Source organism: Capra hircus, chromosome 11, assembly GCF_001704415.2.
Source record: "Capra hircus breed San Clemente chromosome 11, ASM170441v1, whole genome shotgun sequence".
Taxonomy (NCBI): Eukaryota; Metazoa; Chordata; class Mammalia; order Artiodactyla; family Bovidae; genus Capra; species Capra hircus.
The window spans coordinates 102,181,137-102,203,094 of record NC_030818.1 but is presented as its reverse complement, the minus strand read 5'-3'; the positions used below and the strand labels follow the sequence as shown (position 1 = coordinate 102,203,094).

Below are 21,958 nucleotides of genomic sequence, written 5' to 3'. Positions count from 1 at the left end.
CCTGGCTTCAAAGGCCCAGTCGTGGGGGACCTTTGCTTCCGCGCCGTCACCCAGAGCAGCGGCCTCACTGCCACCTATAGAGCCACAGAGCCTACAGAGCAGTGACAGCTGAAATTAACTTGAAATACGCCCCCCAGGCCAGGGACATTTCAGGATGGAAGAGAGCGTACGGTACAAGTAAACCAGGAGAGAGGGCCGGTCTGAAGACTCCCGTTGTCCCGCCCACTCTTCCAGGGCTTCACTACTTGGCACTGTCACCATGTGAGCTGACGTTTGGGACGTTCAGAAGGGTACTGTGTCTGTGACGCTGCCATTAACTCACAGTCGCCTCTCACCCTCACAGGTCAATGGATTAACCTCCATGGAAGAGGGGAGGGGTGAGGAAACAGGGGAGGACTCCTGACTCAGTGGGCAGAAGTTTAGGCTGAGGCAGGTGTCAGCTGGACTTCAAAGTCTTAAGAATGCTGTTGGGCAGAGCCCCTGTACAGAGAAACCACTTTCCAGTAAAATAGTTGCCAAGTTTACCCCTACAGATATACAGAATAACTCAGGCAACCCTTTTTAAGTTCACTCCTAAGAGTCAAAATTTCCCCCCAAATGCACAATAGATTTGAATAAAAACTTAATGTAAGTTTTACATGGCAGCCCCACAAAGTTCCGCAGTAAGAACAGAACAAGCACTAACTCTGATCTGTCGTTGCTGCTCAGTCCCTCAGGCGTGTCTCTTTGGGACCCCACGGATTGCAGCACGCCAGGCCTCCCTGTCCTTCACCATCTCCCAGAGCTGCTCACACTCACGTCCATTGAGTCAGGGTGCCATCCAATCACCTTGTCCTCTGTTGTCCCCGTCTCCTCCTGCCTTCAATCTTTCCCAGCATCAGGGTCTTTTCTAATGAATCAGCTCTTCACATCAAGTGGTCAAAGTATTGGAGCTTCAGCATCAGTCCTTCTAATGAATATTCAGGATTGATTTCCTTAAGATTGACTGCTTTGATCTTGCAGTCCAAGGACCAAAAAAGTAAGTGAAACTAAGCATGCTATGGCAGAGGAGGCAATGGCACCCCATTGCAGTACTCTTGCCTGGAGAACCCCATGGATGGAGGAGCCTGGTAGGCTGAGTCCATGGGGTCGCACAGAGTTGGACACGACTGCAGCGACTTAGCAGCAGTAGCAGCAGGCATGCTATGGGGCTTCCCTCGGGTCGCACAGAGTCGGACACGGCTGAAGCGGCTGAGCACACACGCAAGCAGGCACACTACAACTGCACAAACCGCAGCAAGGCCGCAACAGGACCTCAGCTTTTACTGCCATGTCTGCTGTAAAGGCTACAACTTTCTGGACTGTGTGCTCCATGATCTTCATGAGACTTCCCTGGTGGCTCAGACGGTAAAGCGTCTGCTGGCAATGCAGGAGACCCGGATTCGACCCCTGGGTTGGCAAGATCCCCTGGAGAAGGCAATGGCAACCCACTTCAGTACTCTTGCCTGGAAAATCCTATGGACAGAGGAGCCTGGTAGCTACAGCCCATGGGGTCGCAAAGAGTCGGACACGACTGAGTGACTTTGCTTTCACTTTTTTCTTCATGATCTTAATGCTGCCTAGCTCTCGTTCTCTTGATAATCAATTGAACATGGTGAACCCTGAAGTCTGGACAAACAGTCCACTTGAAATTGCCACCAAAATGAGAAAGACAAGCAGAAGACACCAGCAGAATGAAACAGCAGCAGAAATGCAGAATTAAACACAGGGGACAAAAATTTGAATGGGAAACAAAAGACATTTCCAAGCAGACTGTTTGGAAGCGCCTCAAAAAGGCCCGTCTCCAATATGTATGGACAGAGGGGGAAGATACTAGGAGGCAGACACTACAGGAGGGAGCAGTGCTTGTATTACACGCTCTCCAAAGAATACGAGTTTCTCAGCAAGTCACCTCTGGGAGACAGTGGAGGACAGAGGAGCCTGGTGGGCTGCAGTCTGTGGGGTCGCAGAGAGTCAGACATGACTGAGAGACTGAAAAAAACAACTACTCAGTGAGGGCAAAAGTCTTTCACTAAGGACACAAAAATGAAAGCATGGAGAAGTGATAGTATCAGTTAAATTTCACATTTTGTATTTCCTATTCAACTTCTCAGAAACAGGCACCTTTTCAAGGTGCGGGCATTATAGTCCTGTTAATAATTAGCACCAATCCCTCAGATACTTATTTAAAAATCCCAGAACACTGTAGTTCTAGAATGTCTATTTTTGATTTTAGGTTTTAAGACCAATTAACGTCTAACATCTCTTAACAGCCCACAGAAAAATACCTGTGTTATAAATACCAAGGATCTTTGCAGAGAGAAGGCATTCCCAGGCTCTGGTTGACCCAGCCACATACACCATAGCACCAAGGCTCAAGGGTCCACATTCTGAGCTGTCCAGCTCTCTCTAGAAGTCTCTAGACAGACTTGGGATAGAAATGAGACATCTGAACATGTCAACATGAAAAATAGTAAGGGTTTTAATACTAGGAGAAAATAAAGGAGAGAATATTCTTTTTCCTCTATGTACAAACATCTCACCTGGTCATCACAGTTAAGTCTGAAGAGAGGTGTGACACAGGTTAACAGGAATACTATGACACCCTCATACACATGGAGGAGCTGGGGCAGAACTGACGACACGGGAGAGATCGTTAAAAAACAAGTCACAATTACGAGAGTCACCTGATCTTCCGACACATTAAAACTAACTTTAGTCTTGGCTTTAACCTCTTAAAAATATATAGTTTTAAGAAAATGGTTTCAATACGCACGAAAAAAAACTGGAGGGATGCAGATCTGAAGCTATTTGTTGAGAACAAAATATCAGGCCCACATACTGTTTTAGACAGTTGAGTATCTGCTAGACACCATGTGCCATGTGCCCGGTAACTAAAGCCTCTTGAAGCCATGAGACAGTTCCAGACCTGGGCCAGGATTAAAGCCTAATTCGGCCTAGCGAGGCCCTTACCCACACTCCCTAGAAGAGGTCACTCTGTTGAGAAACAACAGGGCATCCACTGTGTTCAAACTGCTTCAGTCAAGATACTTCGACACTTGAAAAATAAGCGGTAGGAGTGGGGGCTAACGCTCATCTCAAAATGGCTTAAGATCTCCGCACACAGTCCCTTTACAGACATCCTGTAGTCCCTGGAGATGGAGCACACACTTCAGCAGGGAGTTCCCAGGCTTACCGACCGTCACAAGGGCACCTTTCCACTTGTGGAGGCCAGGCCTGCGCCAGCGCGTCCCAGTGCTTCACGCTAGACGACACTCTCTGTCTTCCCACCGTGGACACTCAGAAGACAGGAGAGTCGCAGAAAGGGCAGGGGCTCTGCAGTAACCTCTTGATCCAGTCAGGGTCTGCCAATGGGAGACGAGTGATAGTGAGTGCACACTTCAGAGAAGGCAGTCAAATGGGACACGCCCTGGGCCGACCACAGTGTGCACATGTGGGTATTCTGGCCCCAATGCACAGAGGTCCTCACTGTAACATTCCAGACGAGGCTGGACTAAATCTGTGGTTCCCAAAGTTAAATGTGTGATGAAACAGGAAAATAAAGATAACAAGCAAGTGTTTCTCATACACGGTTAATGTTAAAACTTACTCTGAAAACAGTGTCGACACTCTCCTCCTTTTACAGAACTCTCTGGCCTGTGCAATGCTCTGCCTACTGGTGAGTACTCTCCAGAGCTCAGAGATTCCTGTTCTCCACAGGAGCTGTATGTGGCTCAGTGCAAAGTCAACTGGCAGGTGTGCTTGTTTTTGAGTTTGTTCCCATCTTCCCTGATTTCCTGTCTAAACTGTAAACCAATTCTCAATTGCAACAAGTGTTTAAAAGTCCCCCAAATTCGTTTCAAAATACTGCAGCCAGAGGAGAGGGGGAGGAGGACTAGAGAGGAATCAAAAGATTATGAGCTGACAATTTCTGAAGCACAGGTACATAAAAGTTTCTCATCCTCTGTGTCTCTACTTTTAGGATTACATTTTCCACAATAAAGAATTAAAACAGAACATAACATGCCAACACGTCCACTTCTCAGAATTAGAAAGCTTCAGCCAGTTTACACCAAAAATCAAGAAGGCTGTGTGGTTTTACACAGAACATTCTGTGTAAAACATTTGAGACCACACGTTACCCCCAAAGTGTACACCGCTGTACACGTGCTGTCTAGTAAGCTCATTCGGTTAGTGTGATATTAATGAACCTTAGGTTATAAACTGACATTCATGTGACTATTTAAATCATCAATTCCTGGTTCATGTCTATGATCTTATTCCAACAGTTGATTCAGGAATGTGCACTTTGTCACTAGGGCTATCAGGAAAGAGAATACTGATGAACCAGAACAATAGCCCCACCGTGTCTACTAAAAGGATGCCTCCAGGTGCATGTCCCGTTTCAGCAAGGCTGTCTTTATCTATGTTACCAGCTGCAGAGTTTTCATTCAAATATAATCTACATATGCCATCTAAAACAAAGTCATTGACATTTTTTGAATGAATAATTTGCAGTGACAGAACAGCAAACTGCAGCCCTACTTACTCACATAGTATAATGCTATTTGGATGTTGGTGATTCCAGTGATCGTATGTTAATCGGTGGTGGGTTCATAACAACACTGTACAGAGCAAAGCGAACCTGCTCACTGTTCCCGATAGCCAAAGACCAAGGTGGGGGAGGGGGGTGCCCCCGAGGCATCAGCATGTGAGTGTGCTCAACCCCCCCTGCCAAGGCCAGGGGAGCACCCACCTTCTGGAATTGGATGGCGAGCGATGCTGTCATGGAGCAAACACCTTCTGTATATCAAACTCTGGCAGGACTGGTAGGTTAAAAAGCACCTGAAAGCAGACAGATTGTATCATCAGTGCTACCAACAGTGGAAAGCAGCACAGCGTTGAGGGTTAACTCACCACGGACAATTATTCTCAAATGAGTTAACTAAGTGAAGGGCAAAAATGGTTGACAAATTCACAGCAACCATGTATCCCCCTGCACAGGACAGCTGGCCAGACCCACCACACATTAGTAAAGGGGAAGTGCCTGTGTCAGGCTAAGCCAAGAGATACAAGGCTTCTAATCCAGACAGTCACTGCAGCCTGGGAAAGAATGCAGTCTGTTTATACTCGACGATACTGTGAGTTTTCGTACGTTAAAAGAAAATCAACTATATATCAGAAATTATTGTTAGTGATTTTTAAGATTAGGTATAAGCACAATGTTTAAGACTAATGGCACAGTGGTGAAACCTTGAAAGATATAAAAGACACAGTTAGCGGTACAAAAAAATAAGAGCCATAAACAAATGCTCAGAGATTCAATTCCATCCAATGACCCTTCACTGAGCATCGGCCAGGATCTGGCAAGTAAGGGCAGGTGGGAGCAATGGGAGGTCAGAGAGAGCTGCTGCGTTTTGCAGGGAAGGTTTTCTGAAAGCTAACAGGATTTAGGAAGAGCAATAACGAGTAAATCACACAAAGAAGAAGGGAGGTGGGGGAAGGAGTTCCTGGTCGGTTTACCTTGAGTAAAGACCTGGGTGCATAGGAAGAAAGACTATACCTGAATGAGAGCAAGCACCCATTCTCACTGGAAGTTACTTCAGTCAGCAAAAATGCAAATGATTTTTGTGGAAGAAGCCATTCGAGAGACAACAATGGACAGAGGTTACACACGAAAACTCCGGAGCCAGCAGGCCAGGTTCTCAGCTCTGCCACTAACCACCTGTATGACTGTGGACAAATTACTGACCATCCCCAGGCCCCAGCTTCCTCATCGGTGCCTGACACGTGGCTTGAGGTGTGTGCTGCTGAGCACCGCGCCTGGTGCACTGGCAGCACCAAGAAGTGCTGGCTGCTGTTGTTACAAGACCACTGCTATTCCCAGTCTCCCCTGGAACGTAAGTCTGAACAGTTGAATTAGAAAGAAGTATAGGTGTACAATAAAGACTGGAAAAAAATCCCAGTATCAGTCAACAAGAGAGGAAATAATGGAATATCCATACAATGGGAAACTCTATGGCTGTTAAGAATGGAATCTATCCACTGATATAGAAAATAACCACAACATTTTGGTAAGAGAATCGGGACGTTATTAAGGTAGTTATATGTAACAAAATCCTGTTTCTATCGAAAATAAAAGTAAACAATTCAGCGAGTGCCTATCACATATCAGACACTGTTCCAGAAATAGCCAGGAACAAAACAACAAGATTCCCTGTCTTCATGAAGCTTTCTACTCTAGAGGGAGGAGAAAAATCCTAAGTAAAAAAATATATTAAGTAGTGATAACTGCTAAGGAGGGAAACAGAGCCAGGATGAGGGATGAAGGCTACCAGGAGGGGAGAGGGATGTCATCGGGTGTCATGATGTTAGGCAGCCTGGTTGGGAAGAAGCCCTGCTGGAAGAGCGGTCCGAGCAGAGAGGACGGCCAGCGCAGATGTCCGGGGTGGGAAGGATGTCGCGTGTACGAGGAAAGACATAGAAGATGGGTTGGGAGATGACTGTAATAATCTGGGCAAGAGATGATGTTTCTTGGACCAGGGATGTAGAGGTGGAGGTAGTGGGAAAAGCTGGATTCAACTTTGAAATGCCTTTAAAACTTCCAAACAAAGCAACTGAGCAGGTGCTTAGACACGAAGCCTGGACTGAGGGAAGAGATTCAGACTAAAGTGATGTTTACGTCACCAGTACACAGATAATACGCAGCAGCCCAGGGAGAGAGCTGTGGGCTTCCCAGGCGGCTCAGTAGTTACAAATCCACTTGCCAGTGCAAGAGCTGCAGGCAACTTGGTTCGATCCCTGGGTTGGGAAGAACCCCTGGAGAAGGGAATGGCAACCCACTCCAGTGTTCTTGCTTGGAGAATCCCAAGGACAGAGGAGTATGGTGGGCCATAGCCCACAGAGTCGCAAAGAGTCGGACATGACTTAGCACACACACACTGTAGGGAGGGTGCTAATAGAAGAAAAACAGGTCCAAAGATGGACATCAAGGAGATACTGTGTCCAGGAAGCCAGATGATGAAATGGTGCTCTATGGAGGAGGAAAAGGGAGGGATCAACAGCGTCAAACACAGCCCACAGGGCCTCAGAGTGGCCCTCTCAGAGTGAGACTGAGGAGGGAGAAGGGGAAGACTTCTGCCCTTTGTCAAACCAAACAGTACAGGAGCCCTTTGTTCTCTATTAACTTTAATGGCCTTTGCTTTCATCGTCATGATTTTTTAAAATTCAGCACTAACTTCAAAGTAAAACAGTATTGTGTGTTAGTCACTCAGTCATGTTTGACTCTGTGACCCCATGGACCATAGCCTGCCAGGCTCCGCTGTCCATGGAATTTTCCAGGCAAGGATACTGGAGTGGGTTGCCATTTCCTTTTCCAGAGCATCTTCCCGACCCAGGGATCGAACCTGGGCCTCCTGCATGGCAGGTGGTTGCTTTACCATCAGAGCTACTAGGGAAGTCGAATATAGTATTACCAAAACAAACAGAGAAACCTCTATTACAACAAGAAGTTACAAAAAAAACTACTACTAAAGGGTTTCAGTCAAACAGATGGAAAAAAAACCACAGCAGGTTTTATGGCAGCAGCTTTTCTCCAACCTGATGGCATGGGCACCATACCCTTTGGATAAACACTTGACAGTGGTCTGTGGGGCACAGAGCTGGAAAACGCGCAAAAGCAGCTTACCGGAGCCAAATGTGGCCATTGGAGCAGACGGCCTGCTTGCGATCTGTGAACGGCAAGATCTCCTTACACAAACTACAGTGCTCAGGGAAGGTCTGCTTGTTCATCTTCTTTGAGATGTGTCCAATCAGCACCTAGTAAAACAAAGGGGTCAGTGGCACTTCATGGTGAGCGCAGGGCTTCCCAACACCAAGGAGAAAAGGACAACTCTGTGGCGTCTTCCACCAGAGAGGAGTGCTGCGTCCCCACGTGGGCCTGCCACACTGTGTAGAAAGTAAAGAAGCTGGACCTTCAACTTGTGTCAACTGGTTGAGTAAAATAAAATAAATTCAGTCAGGCACCCCTGCGACAACGGTGAACTTTACTCACTAAAGGAGAAATGTTCTGAAACACAAATCTTATTATTGCCTTTACTTGCTTCTGAAAGGACTTCAGAGTTCTGTCAGAAGATAAAGTATTCAGCTATACTTACCATGTTTGACTTTTAAGGAAGAAAAGCACAATCTGTACAGGCAAAGTATCATGTGAAATACTAACTCTAAAACGAAACAAATGTCTATTCTTTCAGAAAAGCTTACAAAGTAAAAAGATAATCGAGATTAAAAAATAATACCTTCTCCTTCTGATGGTCCAAAGACCCACGACCAATCTAGTGAGCCCGCGATAGGAGACCCGCCAGCCCCACAGCAAAGGTATGGGGGACCCGCTGTGGAGTAGGGAGGTAGACAGGGGAGCTTGCAGCCTTGGCCCTACTTCAGTTTTGCTTCTTTCTCTGCTTTATTAGGATTGCATCACTTCAATGAAAGTCTGAAAAACACTAAAGCTACTTATCTTGTTGGAAAAAACCTTCACAAGCTACGTTTTTGGGAGGCATGGAATATGTCAATCCTTAAGAACCACTTTATCTTATTAGCAGATAATGTCCTTCAAAGTTATAATCCATTTACACTTGAGCTCTCATGTAAGAAGAACTTACTAGTTTGCCATTCACTAAAATTAGCTCACTCATGTTCTGAAGGGTATCTTAATAGCTCAGAAGGGTGTCTTACCTACTGTGCATATAATTTGCAAATTTAAAGTCCACTAACTTTTGGCTTTTTTTAAAGGTCTTTAGAATTCTAATTTATGGTCCCTTACAGCAAGGACAACTACTGTACCAGGTTTGAAAAGATTCATTTTAGGTACACAGAAGGATTTTAAAACAAGACATGTATTGTTTTCAATCTAAACTCAGCTGCTGTAGCTGGGCAGAGGTATAATCTTCCTTTCTTTAAACTGGCTTTGTTGGAACCAAGCTAACTGTGCTAAATGTAGCTTTTCATGCTCATACAGCATGTGCAATAATTATGCTAAACCACTGCAAACCAACCTCCATTTTAGATTTACTAATAAGTTTTTGTTAATATTTTACGCTTATAATATCCTTACTTGGTCCTATGAACCAGCGGTAACTAGAAAACTCCTTCACATCATTGAGATCACAATGAAACTATCTTCAAAAGTTGACTTTCGGAGATGAAAAGTCAGTTACATGAACAGTGGATCTTAACTGCTCCTGAGTGTGAATGAACACACTGCTGCTGTACATCAGTAAACAAAAGGTGCAGCAGCCAGGAGCTATCACGTTACCGCTGCCCAAGGGTGAGCCCTGAGGGAACTCAGGATGGAGGCAGGATGGGCCCCATCCAGCTTTCAGCCGCTGCGGTGCCCCCAGTGGGGCATCCTAAGGAGACTGAGGCTGAGAATCACAGGATATGTGGCCCCAGACAGCTGAGGTACACATCACAGTAATGATTTTAGTGAGCCCAGACCCTGTTATCTTCCCATACAGAGAAAAGCCCTAAATTCCTTAACCTGATATGTCTTGGTTTCCTTATTTGCAAACAAAGACTGACTATGGTCTTTCGTGTAAAAACGCTTATATATCCTAGCTCCACACCCTTGCCCTTCTGGTGCAGTCTCTCCGAGTTATCTTAGATGCTGTGTCCCAGGCTTAAGTCCTCAGTTTTGCCTGACGAATAAAACATTAGTCAACTTTTAAGGTTGTGCTTTTTCTTTTCCAGTCAACATCAGATTGTTGCAAACATCCTTAAATAAGTTTAGGAGTATTTGGATATATACACACAACTTTCCAACATAAAAATGCAACAAGTGACTTGTGAATGGTTTAACATTATGCATGAAGATACCTGAATTTATTACCTTCAATTAACATTTTAGATTTTAGATAAGACTTCAGGCAGTGAGAATAAACATCAAATTTCAGAGTAAAAAGGACCATAGTCTTGTCTTCTTGAATATTTTTAGTATACAGTATGTTCCTTAAAACAATTTTTCAGGATTTTAGAAGATGTTAGCTTAGGATTCCTGATTAAAAAGTCTACACAACACTGAACTGCACAAAATTAAAGGCCTCTTTCCTCTAGGAATTCTCAGAACCTTTAGAAGGACGATGTATACTGGAAACCTCAAACAGAAATATGGCTTGGAATATCCCAAGCTTGGAACCCTACTGTTCTGTCAGAGAACTTTAATTCTGTGAAATACGTTTTAGATAACACTGTAAGGTTGTTTACCACCAAAATAAAGATTATACTCAGTTTTTGCGGGGGGTGGGGGTGGGGTGGGGGGAACACACACACAATGGATAATCGTTTTACTTCCTATGCCCTTGTAGGCTAAATCAGAAAACCTCCTAAGTCCTATCAAATGCAAAGAATCCCCGCCACAGGCCTCCCCCTCCCATCTTTCTGCAGACAGGAAAGGGAGAGAGGGCCTGTCATCCTTCCCCTGCAGTGTCTGCCCAAGTTTGCTCCTGGAGCTTATCCACAGGCTGAAATCGCCCAAATTTTGACCATCAATCAAAGCGCCAGTAAGAGTAAGAACTGACATAACTCTTAGTGGGACATGAATATGTCCTCTGCATTAACCTGTTTCCTATTTATTTTCCTGCACCTCATGCTCATCAATTACCTAAAAATGTCAAAGCAGAGGTTGAGTTTTACGAATTAAGTTTAAGTCATTTCTTTCTCGTGAAGCAAGCAGATTTTTCGGTTTTCAGTTTTTGTCGACAAACACCTACCCGTGCGGTTCTGTCATCATACTCCTCATCAGACATCAGGAAGTTACAGAGTCCCCTGGTGGGGATGCTAGTGTTTTCTGTGATCCAGGTGTGCAGGTACACTTCGCCCAGGACTCGCTTCATGTGCTCCCTCGTCAAGTGCATTTCCACTGCTTCAATTTTTCCCTGGATTTCAAGGAGTTTCTCTTCCATTGGCTCTCGGCCTCCAGTATCCCCAGATTGAGGGAGTGAGTCCTCTGTGGGGTCCTCTGGATCCCCGTCTTTGCCTTGCTTACTAATCTGTTTGGAAGAGGTGCCTTCCTCCTGCTGTTCATCCTCAGCATTGCCCACCCCAGGTGAGTCAACTAGTAAGATTTTTGAGTCCTCGTGGGTGGGTTTGCATAAGGCTTCTGAAGGGGTTTTCTGCATCGACTGGTATAAAATCCTCAGGAGGAAGAGTTTGAAACGCCAGTAATAGGTGGCCCCACTGCTTTCAATCTTTTTTTCCAAAGCTTCATGTAAAAATTGAGGGATATGCTTATCCTTTAAAATCTTCCAGCGTACTAGGTCTATTAAATCTACCTGCTTAAAGAGATTCTGGACAGAAGACTCCAGAAGCTGAGCAGCTGCCTCTTCAAAGGTTTTGAGAGTAACGAACTGAACCTGGTAGTTTTTGTTAACAGGATGGAGGCCGTTGACCATGCCCTCAGTGGTGATGACGGCCAGGTATGCGCCGCAGGGGCTCACGGCTATCCCGTGTGTCCTCACGGAGCCAAACACATCAGAGAGTTTAATCAACTGGTGCTCAAACTTCAACGCCACATCTGTGAAAATGGGGATCAGCTGCCTCACCTTGCCGTCACTGGAGCAAGTATACACCGTCCCATTCTGCTTGTCGGCAGTCATGGAGACGATGGGCAGGGAGTGCAGGCCTGTGACGTGAGAGTTGTGAACATTCAGACCTGCTTTGGAGATCAGGAGAAGACACCAAAACACATAGGATCCTCGTGCGGCTACCACCAAGCTACAGCTGCACTTCTGGTAAGGGTGATACAGCGGCACGCACTTGATGCTGTGGACTGGCAACTGGTCCATTTCTTTCCACAAGACGACAGGCTGCCTTAAGGTGAAATAGCCTTTGACTGCTTTAAGATTGACAGGAAGGATTTTTACAGGCCCGAAAGCACTCCCCACAATAAGGCCGCTCATTTTCCGATTGTTGTGCTCGTATTCCCACCAAAACAAAACGCTAGGAGAGCTGATTCCTGACTCGATGGTGTTGCATGAAGAGATGGACTCCTTCCCTGCGAACGGGAGCTGGAACTGCCACACGGCGATGTTCCCGTTCTCGAAGAGGACCGCCAGGAGCACGCTGCCCACGTCGCGGCACTCGTTGTTGTGCTTGACCTGCTGGGTGGTGCAGATGCCTGACCACTCCATCCGCACCGGCGCCTGCATGCTGTGTCGCCTCTGAAACTCGGCGAAGTCCCTGAGACTGCCCTCCGGGGCCTCATTTCTGGAGAACCTGTAGCTGGTCTCATAGAGACGCTCTCCGTAAATCTCCGTCAGGTCCACCAGCTGGACCCACTGCAGTCTGTTGAGGTTAGCCTGGATGGTCAGGCGATTGTCCATGGTCAGTGCGGCCAGCAGGCACCTGCCGTTAGCGTCACAGCCCACGGGGGACCAGCTAGTGTACTTGAACCCTCTCAGCGGTGGCAGAGCCTTCCCCTCAGGGTTGAACACCCTGTCCAACATGAAAGTCTGACTGACTGTCGGGTCTTCAGAGGTGGCAAACCTCTGTTTGCACTCGGCAACCTCCCTTTTTGAGCCAACCTGAAAATAAGATATAAAAACTATCAGATAAATATTTCATTCGAAGAGGAACAGATTTACATTGCATAGGGTGGATTAACTGATCCACATACATATGTACAGTAATTTGACATCAATTCTATTAATACTGACACGACATGCATTTAAAAGATCAAGTACGTGTCTAAAACTTGAGCATTTACTCAGGAAATGGCAATTCTTAAAATTTTAGTTTGTTTACAGGAAATGGCAGTATTTTTAAGGGTCAGAGAAAGTGTGTGGTTACTCACAGCCTGGTTCCCACCTCCTTCTCAGAATTAACAAACGCAGTAGCAATGACAGAAGTGTACTTGATTCTAAAGAGTCAACTAAGCATTCTGCTAAACTAGTCACCAACAGTAAAGGAGTTCAAAAGTCATGAAAACACATGTATCTATATCTATATATAAATATACATATATCTTTGATACAATTAGATGTTTGGATTTTTAACAATGCCTTTGCAATGTAAGTCTTCCATCTGAAATTTCACTGACAGATTACTCAGAACCAGCTCCAATAGCTCTTTCCACTGTTTCTACAGAATAATGTCCACCCTGCCTTCCCTGGCTCCCCCTTGTGTAGAATTATCTTTCTTCCTATCTGAACCCATCTATCCTAAAAGGTCAAGCTCTATGAGACTTTCTGAGAACATTCTCGCTTTCACTTATCTCTCTCTCCTCCAAGTCTGCAACATACACGAGCAGTTCTATTTATTTAATGTCGAGGTGTACAATGGTAAGCTCTTTAGAAACATTTTTAAAGGAACATTAAAGATAGAGGAGAGAGAAATGACCAAAAGAAGGTGATCCAGAGTCATAAGAAGATAGCCAGGAATACTAGAGCCAAAGAGAGCGGAGGTCAATTAGAAATGATTTCTGTTATGTCGGAAGTAGGAAGAAGGACCTGATCTACTGTCTTGTCTTCTCTTCCATAGACGCTTATCTTCAAACTGGAAAGGGTACATTAAACACGATCAATAAGGGATTCTAGCCTAAATATACATGGATATAACAACAACAACAAACTCACTTTAAATGAGTTTAAGCCCCCAAGCCCAGAAGAATTACACTCCAGAACATAGAAGATGAACTCAGAACTATAACATTCCTCAATAAAGCTCGGACAACCAGAAATGTGTCAGAAAACCATAATGCAATGAATAGTTAACTGCTAGATCACACTAACAAATAAGCTTATAAAGTGGAAGGTAGATAAAGATGCCCGGGAGAAGGAAATGGCAACCCACTCCAGTATTCTTGCTGGGAAAATCCCACTGACAGAGGAGCCTGGCAGGCTAGTCCATGGGGTCACGAAGAGTTGGACGTGACTGTCCACACAGACATAGATACAAACCCAACAAATGAATTAGAAGACTAACTTTTTCTGAAGCGTGTTAAACAGAACATCACTCTACTAAATTGCCCCTTGAAAAAGTTTTGTAACTAAAACTGTTTTGAAAGTGCTGTTTATTACACATTATTCCCCCTTCAAGAGTTACAGCTGGGAGCTACTATGGAGTAGCTCTGTAGCTACCATAGAGCTACAGAGTTACCTAAACTTTTTTTTAACAACAGAACCTTACGGCGTTGGTGGAGGGGCGGGGCAGTGCAGGGGCAGTCATCTTTCTTCATCCTAAGTAACACTTTGGAAATGGGCTCTTAGGCAGTGTATCTTAATTGCAGGGTAGTCTCTTGGATACACCTATGGATATACTGGAGAAATACAGACCAGAAATTCCAATTAAATAGAGGTGTCACTTGCTAGTCTGTTAATAAAACGACGCTAATCAAAGCCCACAGCTTTGTATGGGGTAGATAAAATTTGATTGAAAATCTGCAGATCGCCTGGATTCAAATCCTGGCTCTGTCACATACTGGCTCTGTGACCCTGAGCAAATTGTTTAAACCTTCTGGCTTTAATTTCCTCATCTATAAAGAGTGCAATGACACATTCTTGCAGAGTTAGGAAGGTTAATTAAGTCAATATATGTAAAGCATATATTAACAAATACTCAATAAATATTATCTGATGACAAGTAGTAGTACTCTCTGAGGATTCAGTAAATGTTAATGAGACCTAATAAAAGTAAAATGCAGGTTAGGTAGGTATTAAGTTGTCTGCCAAATGGAGGGTAGATATAAAATTATTCACCAAATCCCATAATACTACAAACCAAGCAATAATCCTCAGACTAGGATAATTTACTACAATAAAAACTACTATAGAACTGAAAATAAAGAGAACGCATAACTCCAAACAGCAGTACAGAATGAAATAAAGGAAGCTCAAGCTTGGTCCTAACTCACAGCAGCAAGAATCCTTGACAGGATGGAGAGCAGCTTGGATGTCAGCTAGTAAGGAAAATCCTTAGGGTTTTGTGCAATAATTTCCATTTTAGGTAATCTAAATTAACCTACTGCACCTCCCCTCAACTCTACACATCACAAAACTGGTTAATGAATCAAAACAAGTACTCAGATGCCCCAGGAGCATGTTAGTTAAGAGTCCAGCTCTCAGAGGCTGACCCCCAGTCAGTCTTTTCACTACATGCTATCCTGTTTCTAGTTGGCCACTATGACAACTAATCAGCACATACTTTGTAAGCACCTAACAAAAACTCACTTGAAGCTCATAGACAGTAAGCTTCTTGAGGGCAGGAATATAATTCCAAAGACAGGAAACAGTTATTTAACTTAATGGAGTAGATGGCGTTGATATTACTAAAGTTCCTAACAGTTGAAACAAACAAAAGTAGTCATGTACATATTATTAGATTTTGGAACTGTCTGCAACTAGATGATTCACTACATCAGCAGTCCAGTGGGAAGAGAAATTGCAAACTTGTTCTTAAGTCACTACTTCACTGGTTCTCAGAATCATGCCATTCGCTTTTATATCAATGCCCAGGACTGCTGCTGTTAAGTTGCTTCAGTCGTGTCCAACTCTGTGCGGCCCCACAGATGGCAGCCCACCAGGCTCCGCTGTCCCTGGGATTCTCCAGGCAAGAACACTGGAGTGGTTGCCATTTCCTTCTCCAATGCACGAAAGTGAAAAAGGAAAGTGAAGTCGCTCAGTCGTGTCCAACTCTTAGCGACCTCATGGACTGCAGCCTACCAGGCTCCTCCATCCATGGGGTTTTCCAGGCAGGCCCAGGGCAGTAACTTGCAAAGAGCAGATAATATGTGAACTATTATTATAACTGTGTATTTTCCTGAAAAAACACATAATCTAAATAACGATCAGAGCAAAAGCTTTAAAGAGGTTTAGCATCTAGCCTTTTAGCAGTTCTACACACTAAAACTGTGATCTAGGTTGTAGGAGCCCATCTTCCTTGTTGGAGCAAACTGGCCAGCACCAAAGAGACTGCAGTCCCCAGGGCCTACCAGTGGGCAGCGCCACCAAAGCACAGACTTCCTACACTCCCACCATCACTCCAGCGTTACCCTACAGAGGCCTCTCTCAGAACTGCAGGGCCATCTCAGCCTTCATTTCCCAGGCAGGGCCTGCGAATTAGACTGCCAACTGACCAGTGCTTTCTGTGAGGTGCACACCAAAGCAGAAGGGGAAGACACCACTGACTAATTTCAGGAAAGCAATTGATTACTAGAGCGATATATAAGGATTTCCTGTTACTCATTTTCCAGTTGTGGAACCAATGACAAGAATCAAATTTTTATCAGAATACAGCGATAAGAGATAACTTTGTATCCATAGCCAAAGCATTAACCAGAGTCCTTCCTTCATACTTGCATGACTGTTTTTTAACCTGAGCATTTACAGTGTGCCAGGAGCTGTGCTAAGTAATCACATGTGTACATATGTATACATATGGGTTGCCATTTCCTTCTCCAATACGTGAAAGTGAAAAGTGAAAGTGAAGTCGCTTAGTCGTGTCCGACTCTTAGCGACCCCATGGACTGTAACCTACCAGGCTCCTCTGTCCATGGGATTTTCCAGGCCAGAGTACTAGAGTGGGGTGCCATTGCCACACTTAAAATTTTCTCTACCTGATGTGCAAATAGTTAGCAACAGTAAGTTCCTTTTCAGCAGAGGAGACACCTTTTAAAACCCCTCTGTTTTGCCTCCCTCCTTGAGTGTTTCTCAGTTTCATAGGATTACCAACATCTATTCACCTGACTGGTTTATCAGTTGAGTTGCTCAGGCGTGTCCGACTCTTTGCGATCCCATGGACAGTTGCACGCCAGGCTTCCCTGTCCATCACCAACTTCCAGGCGATTGGTTTATACTTGAATCAATTTGTTCACACCCTGTCCAAGATCTTTGAAAGCTGTCATACAAACTTATCAATGATCTAATCCAACATCAAGCTGTCACTTTCAAACTTGGATTAATAAAAGTGGTGTGGGTCCTCTGCACCCCATTCAGTTACTGATCTATATTTTAAATGGCTTGGCAGAGTAGTTTTTTTTTTTTTTTAACTTCTCATTCACAGAAACACTTTCTCTCTATATAGATACATATTACAACTTATTACTACCTATTATTACATTGTTGTTTCTGACCTGTCAAAAGAATGAATGCAAGCTTCAAGAGGACAAGGATTTTGTTTTTGTACAATGTTTTACTTCTGGAGCCTAGATTGATGTCTAGCTGATAAACTGTTGCTGTTGTTTCAGTCACTAAGTCCTACAAGTCCTAGCCCACCCTTTGGCCACCGCGTGGACTGCGTAGCGCCCCAGGCTCCCCAGTCCATGAGATTTCCATAGTGGCACTCAAAAGTGTGTTGAAAGAAAGAATGAACGTACACTTGGATAATCACACATATGCATACAGGCCTATAAAGGACATAGTAATAAAGTTTTAATATTTTTAAACCATTAAATGAACAACACGACTTACTACTTTAAAACTTTGAAAATGGTGATGATCCAACAATAAAACTTGAGCAGCTTTAAAGTTCTGAAGGCAAACAGTTAATCTGAAGCCTAAAGCACGAAATCTACACGAAGCATTCAATCTATACGAAGATCTTAAGTTTAAGAGTTGCATTTATTTCCAGAAGCTTTATTTTTCATTCTACATTCCAAAGCCTTTTCCTTACTGAAGAAAAACTGGAGTACTAACGCCCGACATCCAGTATCTATCCATCTGCCCAAGATGAGAAGGACCACACATAAAACAAAGTCACTGAAACAGTTAAAGACAAAGCAAAAAAAAAAAAAAACAACCCCATAATTTTCTGTCTTCCAAAGCCAAGGAGGTGGAAGAGGAGGGCACATCACAGTAAACAAAGCCAGCCAGGAGCCTCGGGGAGCAGGCCCCAGACAATAGGAGCGGGTGGCAGAGGCAGGTCTGGGGTTGGGTCAACAGCTGGGTGGAGCCTAAGAAAGCACCAAGGGAAGAAATCTGCGCCAGCAGCCGGCCAGAAGCCGGGCCGTGGGGAGAACTCGTCTCCGGAGAGGGACGTTCCGAAATGTACCTGTGTCTCGGGAGTGGGTGGGCGATCCGGGAAACTGGGCATACACGGCATACCCCCCCGCCCTTAAGCTACGGCGGCGACCCTAAAGACTCAGGGTGCGAGAAGGCGGGAATCCCCGGCCGAGGCAAGGGCCCGGGGATTCCCCCAGGGACCCGCGGGGACGCGGCCGCGGGAGGGGAAGGAGGGAGGCGGGCAGGAGACCCCCAGAGCCCGGGGCGGCGGGCATGACTTACTTTGAGGAAGCAGCTGTGGAGGGGCGCGGGCACCGACGTGCGGTGGATAACCAGGTCCTGGCCCGGGTTGTGCACGTCGCAGATGAGTTCCAGCACGGCGATGCTGCGGGCGGTGGACACCGACACGCGGTGGTCCTCGGACCACGCCAGCGGCTCCAGGCCGCTCACCGCGTACTGCAGCCTCACCGCGGGCTCGCGCCGAGTCACCAGGAGGCGGAACGCCGTGCTGGGCCCCGGGGCCGCGTCCGCCGCCGGCTCCTTCCCGCCGGTCTCAGAGCCCTCCACCTCCTCGGGCGGCGCGGGCCTCTCGGCCGCGGGCCCCACCCGGGTCAGGGCCGTATTCATCTCTCCTCGGAGGCAGAGGCCGGGCCCCGGGGCGCGCGCCAACCTCCCCCCCCTCCTCCTCCCCCTCCCCGCCCCGCTCCGCCCCGCCCCGCCCCGCGTCGCCGTCCAGTTGCCGCCTCCCGCACCGCGGCCGCCGCCGGGCCCCCAGATTTCCTCAGCGGTGGTTTCCCCCCCTCACGGCCGGAGCACCGCCGAACCACGAAGGACCCCGCCGTTGCTAGGCAACCCAGCCCCTGCCGGGTGGCCAAGGCGCTGCCTGTCAAAAAAATAAATTAAAAAAAAAAAATCTAACCTTGTAGTGGGGCCGGATCGCGGGTGGGCGAGGGGCAGGGAGTCCCCCCCACCTCCACCCCCGGCGCCTGACAACTAAAGTGCTGAGGAGAGTCAAAGGAGGAGGCGTTGGTTCGACGGGACACGCCTCTCCTCTTTCCTGAGAGGAATTTCAAAAGAACGTCAAGAGCAATAACTCTGGGGTTCGGTGTGACTTGGCATCCCCCCCACCCCCGGCACAGGCCGCGCCACGAGGGACGGCCCTGCGGCCCGGGGCGCCGCTGATCCGGCCGCTAGTGGCGCGGGCCCCTTCGTGAGGGGGGCGGGGGACCCCAGAAAGCGCGCGCGGGCGCGCAGGACTCGGCGGGACAGCTACAGCGGGGTCCTCGCGCGCGTCCCACGTGGGGTCTCGCGGCGCCTCGCTCCGGGTTTCGCGAGATCCGGACGCGCCTCTCTGTCGACATGGCAGCCGCCAGCGGAGTGCTTCCTCAGGTCCCCGAGCCCCGGCCCGCCGTCTTCAGAACCTTCTCCAAACCCCGCCCGGCCCACGCGAGGCGGGTGAGTCCTGATCCGGTTTTCTGGATGCGTTCGCTCCCGGGGGGAGGCGGGCGGGGGGGGGGGGAGGGGAGGTGGGGCCTCGGCGCGCAGGGAAGCTGCCGTCCAGGCCTTCTCCGTCGGGACTCGAATTAATTCCGCGGAGTTGAGGTGGGGAAAAGTCAGACATCGGGCAGCTCCCGGAGGAGTCGCTGAGCCGCGCGTGTCTTAAGAGCCGACCACGGCCCGCAAAGACGCGCTCGGAGCGGGAGCGGAGCGGGCCGAGGCGGGCGGAGGCGGGCGGAGCTGGCTGGGGGCCGCTTGTTAGTTGAAGGCGGGGATGAGAGTCTTGTTACCCGAAGTTAGAAACGGACTGTCGGGGCGTTGAGTCCCTTAGCAGCCCCATCTTCTAATCTTCTCTCAGCCACTCTTATGGGTCAGTTTGTTTCGGGAATGAGGACTGGAGGCTAGAAATTTCTTTGAAGAATGTTCGAAACCGAGGTATACATCGACGCGCCATGAAGGGGTGGAGGGGCGGGGAAGAAAAATACAACTCATCAATGTAATATCTTCGTTAGAGAGACAAAGATGCCTGAAATTTAGCCCAAACCAGAGCAGAAAATTGGTTTTTAGGATGGCTGACTTAGTTCCTAGCTAAGAGGAGGACTGTGGGACGGAAAGTCTGTTGAAAAATCGTGTTGCCTTAAATAAACAGGGAGGATACAGTTTGCTGCCAAGGAAAGTGCGCGTATGTGTGTGTTTTCTCGAAAAAGCATCATTTAATGCCATTGAAAAATTATTTGTCAAAGTTCGGTTCAGTTCCTTTCAACTAGTGTAGTGCCGCTGAAGTTCCTTGAATTTACATCAGTTCATAGCAACTGTCTGGGTTATTGTCTAGACTTTTTTCGTGGTAATCAAGTTTAGGGTTTAGAGGCTTGTGAGTAAAAACTTTTCGGCTGGGCCACGTTGTGGCTTCATCTATTCTGAAGGGGGAGGGAAGTACAAAAGAGCCAGTTGGGCACAGGGGCTTTGGAATAGGACAGACCTGGGATTAGATGCCAGCGTTGCAACATGCTGGCTCTGTGACCTTGAAGAAATTACTTCACCTCCCTGATCCTCACTTTTCCTACCTATAATGTGGGAACAGTAATTTCGACTTCGTATAAGGTTATAAATCATATTGACTCCATTTTGGGTGATAGAATTGCTCCATCAGGTCACTAAGGTGCTTATACCAAGTACATGCAAGACATAGAAAATACTTGCTAAAAGTTCATTGAGTGGGTTGAATAAGTAAATGTAAGATATCTGGTTTTATGATTGCTTGAACCACTATATCAAAAGGATATTGTTAAACAGCTGTCTGTCTGTGTTGGCCTTGTCTGCATATTTGTTGTGTTCTGAATGAGAATTCTGTGTATGCTGACCAAATTTGCCTGAACTTGGCATGAGTAGCTAATTTACTGTACTTGGAAAGACCTTGACAGCTTAAATTATGCTCTAACACTACATGGAATGCTTTTCCTTAAAAAAAAAAAAAAAGAAAGAAAGAAAGAAAAAATATATATACAGATTTATTGTAGGAAATTTGGAAAGTAGATTTTTTTTTTTAAAAGGCCCACAATTGCCACACTCAGAGATAACTCTGGGTAACATTGTGATGTATGTCCTTCTAGAAAAGAAGCAGAGCAAACTAGGGATCAAACTGCACATGATGTTTTCTAACCAAACAGGATACAGTTTCTAAATGGTATTGCAGCATTACTCTTAGAAACTAGGCTGTGGAATTAATGCTTGGGCAAAGCCTTGATCCCTCAGTGATGCGGGTTCAGGTCACCCCCCCATCGCCACCTCGGTGTTGTTACCTTAAGATGGGGCAATACCAGTACTGTATGGCCCAGTGACATCACTCATGTAAGTACTTAGCGTACTGGCTGGTGCATAGTAACTACTTAATATGCTTATTAATATCAAAGACTGTTAGGGCTGGATGGGCCCTGGAGGTTGTCTGCCATATCCCCTTATTAGGCAGGTGGGGGAGCGGACGCAAGGACTTGCATATTTTTAAAGAGATCCAGGTATATCTTTTCTCCTCTGTGCTCAGCTGCCACCCCATGAAGCATTTCTGTATCTTTGCCTCCCTCCCCCTCGCCGTGGGCCACGGTAGTCTTCTTGTTTTGTGCCCTTAGAACGCTTTGTCCACATCTGTTCTGTAGTACAAATACAGGTTTGGTTTGCAGTCTTACACTTTTGTCTCGTTCACTTGTCTCTGACTTCTTCATGGGCTTGTCAGATCTTTGTACCTTTAGAACCAAGCTACTTGGCAGTTACTAAGTGGTCAGTTTTTTGTAATGAATATGTTGTGGATGCTGGGGGCAAGGGGACTGACAAGTAGAACAGTGTCCAGAGTACAGAAAAGGATCATTCCGTGACGTGTTGTTCGTTCAGCCACAAGTATTTATTGAGCACTTACTTTGTGCCAAACACGGTCCTGTGCAGGGGATGCAGTGCTATCCAGC

At 46.4% G+C, this 21,958-nt stretch overlaps 2 protein-coding genes across 2 annotated transcripts in view; one reads left to right on the top strand and one right to left on the bottom strand.

Annotated features, from left to right (window-relative positions):
• Window positions 1,489-18,697, bottom strand: GTF3C4 (general transcription factor IIIC subunit 4). The gene is made up of 5 exons (XM_018056039.1): window positions 18,291-18,697; window positions 10,785-12,596; window positions 7,706-7,836; window positions 4,775-4,863; window positions 1,489-3,383 (listed from the first exon to the last, which is right to left on the bottom strand). Exons 1-5 carry the CDS (start codon window positions 18,633-18,635, stop codon window positions 3,319-3,321), a joined length of 2,442 nt encoding a protein of 813 aa, XP_017911528.1. The 5' UTR covers window positions 18,636-18,697; the 3' UTR covers window positions 1,489-3,318.
• The window catches only part of DDX31 (DEAD-box helicase 31), a 73,031-nt gene continuing 70,192 nt past the window's right edge, over window positions 19,120-21,958 (top strand). The window contains exon 1 of the mRNA XM_018056040.1: window positions 19,120-19,463. Within this exon, the coding sequence (XP_017911529.1) occupies window positions 19,368-19,463 (96 nt within the window). The 5' untranslated portion in view covers window positions 19,120-19,367. The remainder of the gene's footprint in view (window positions 19,464-21,958) is intronic.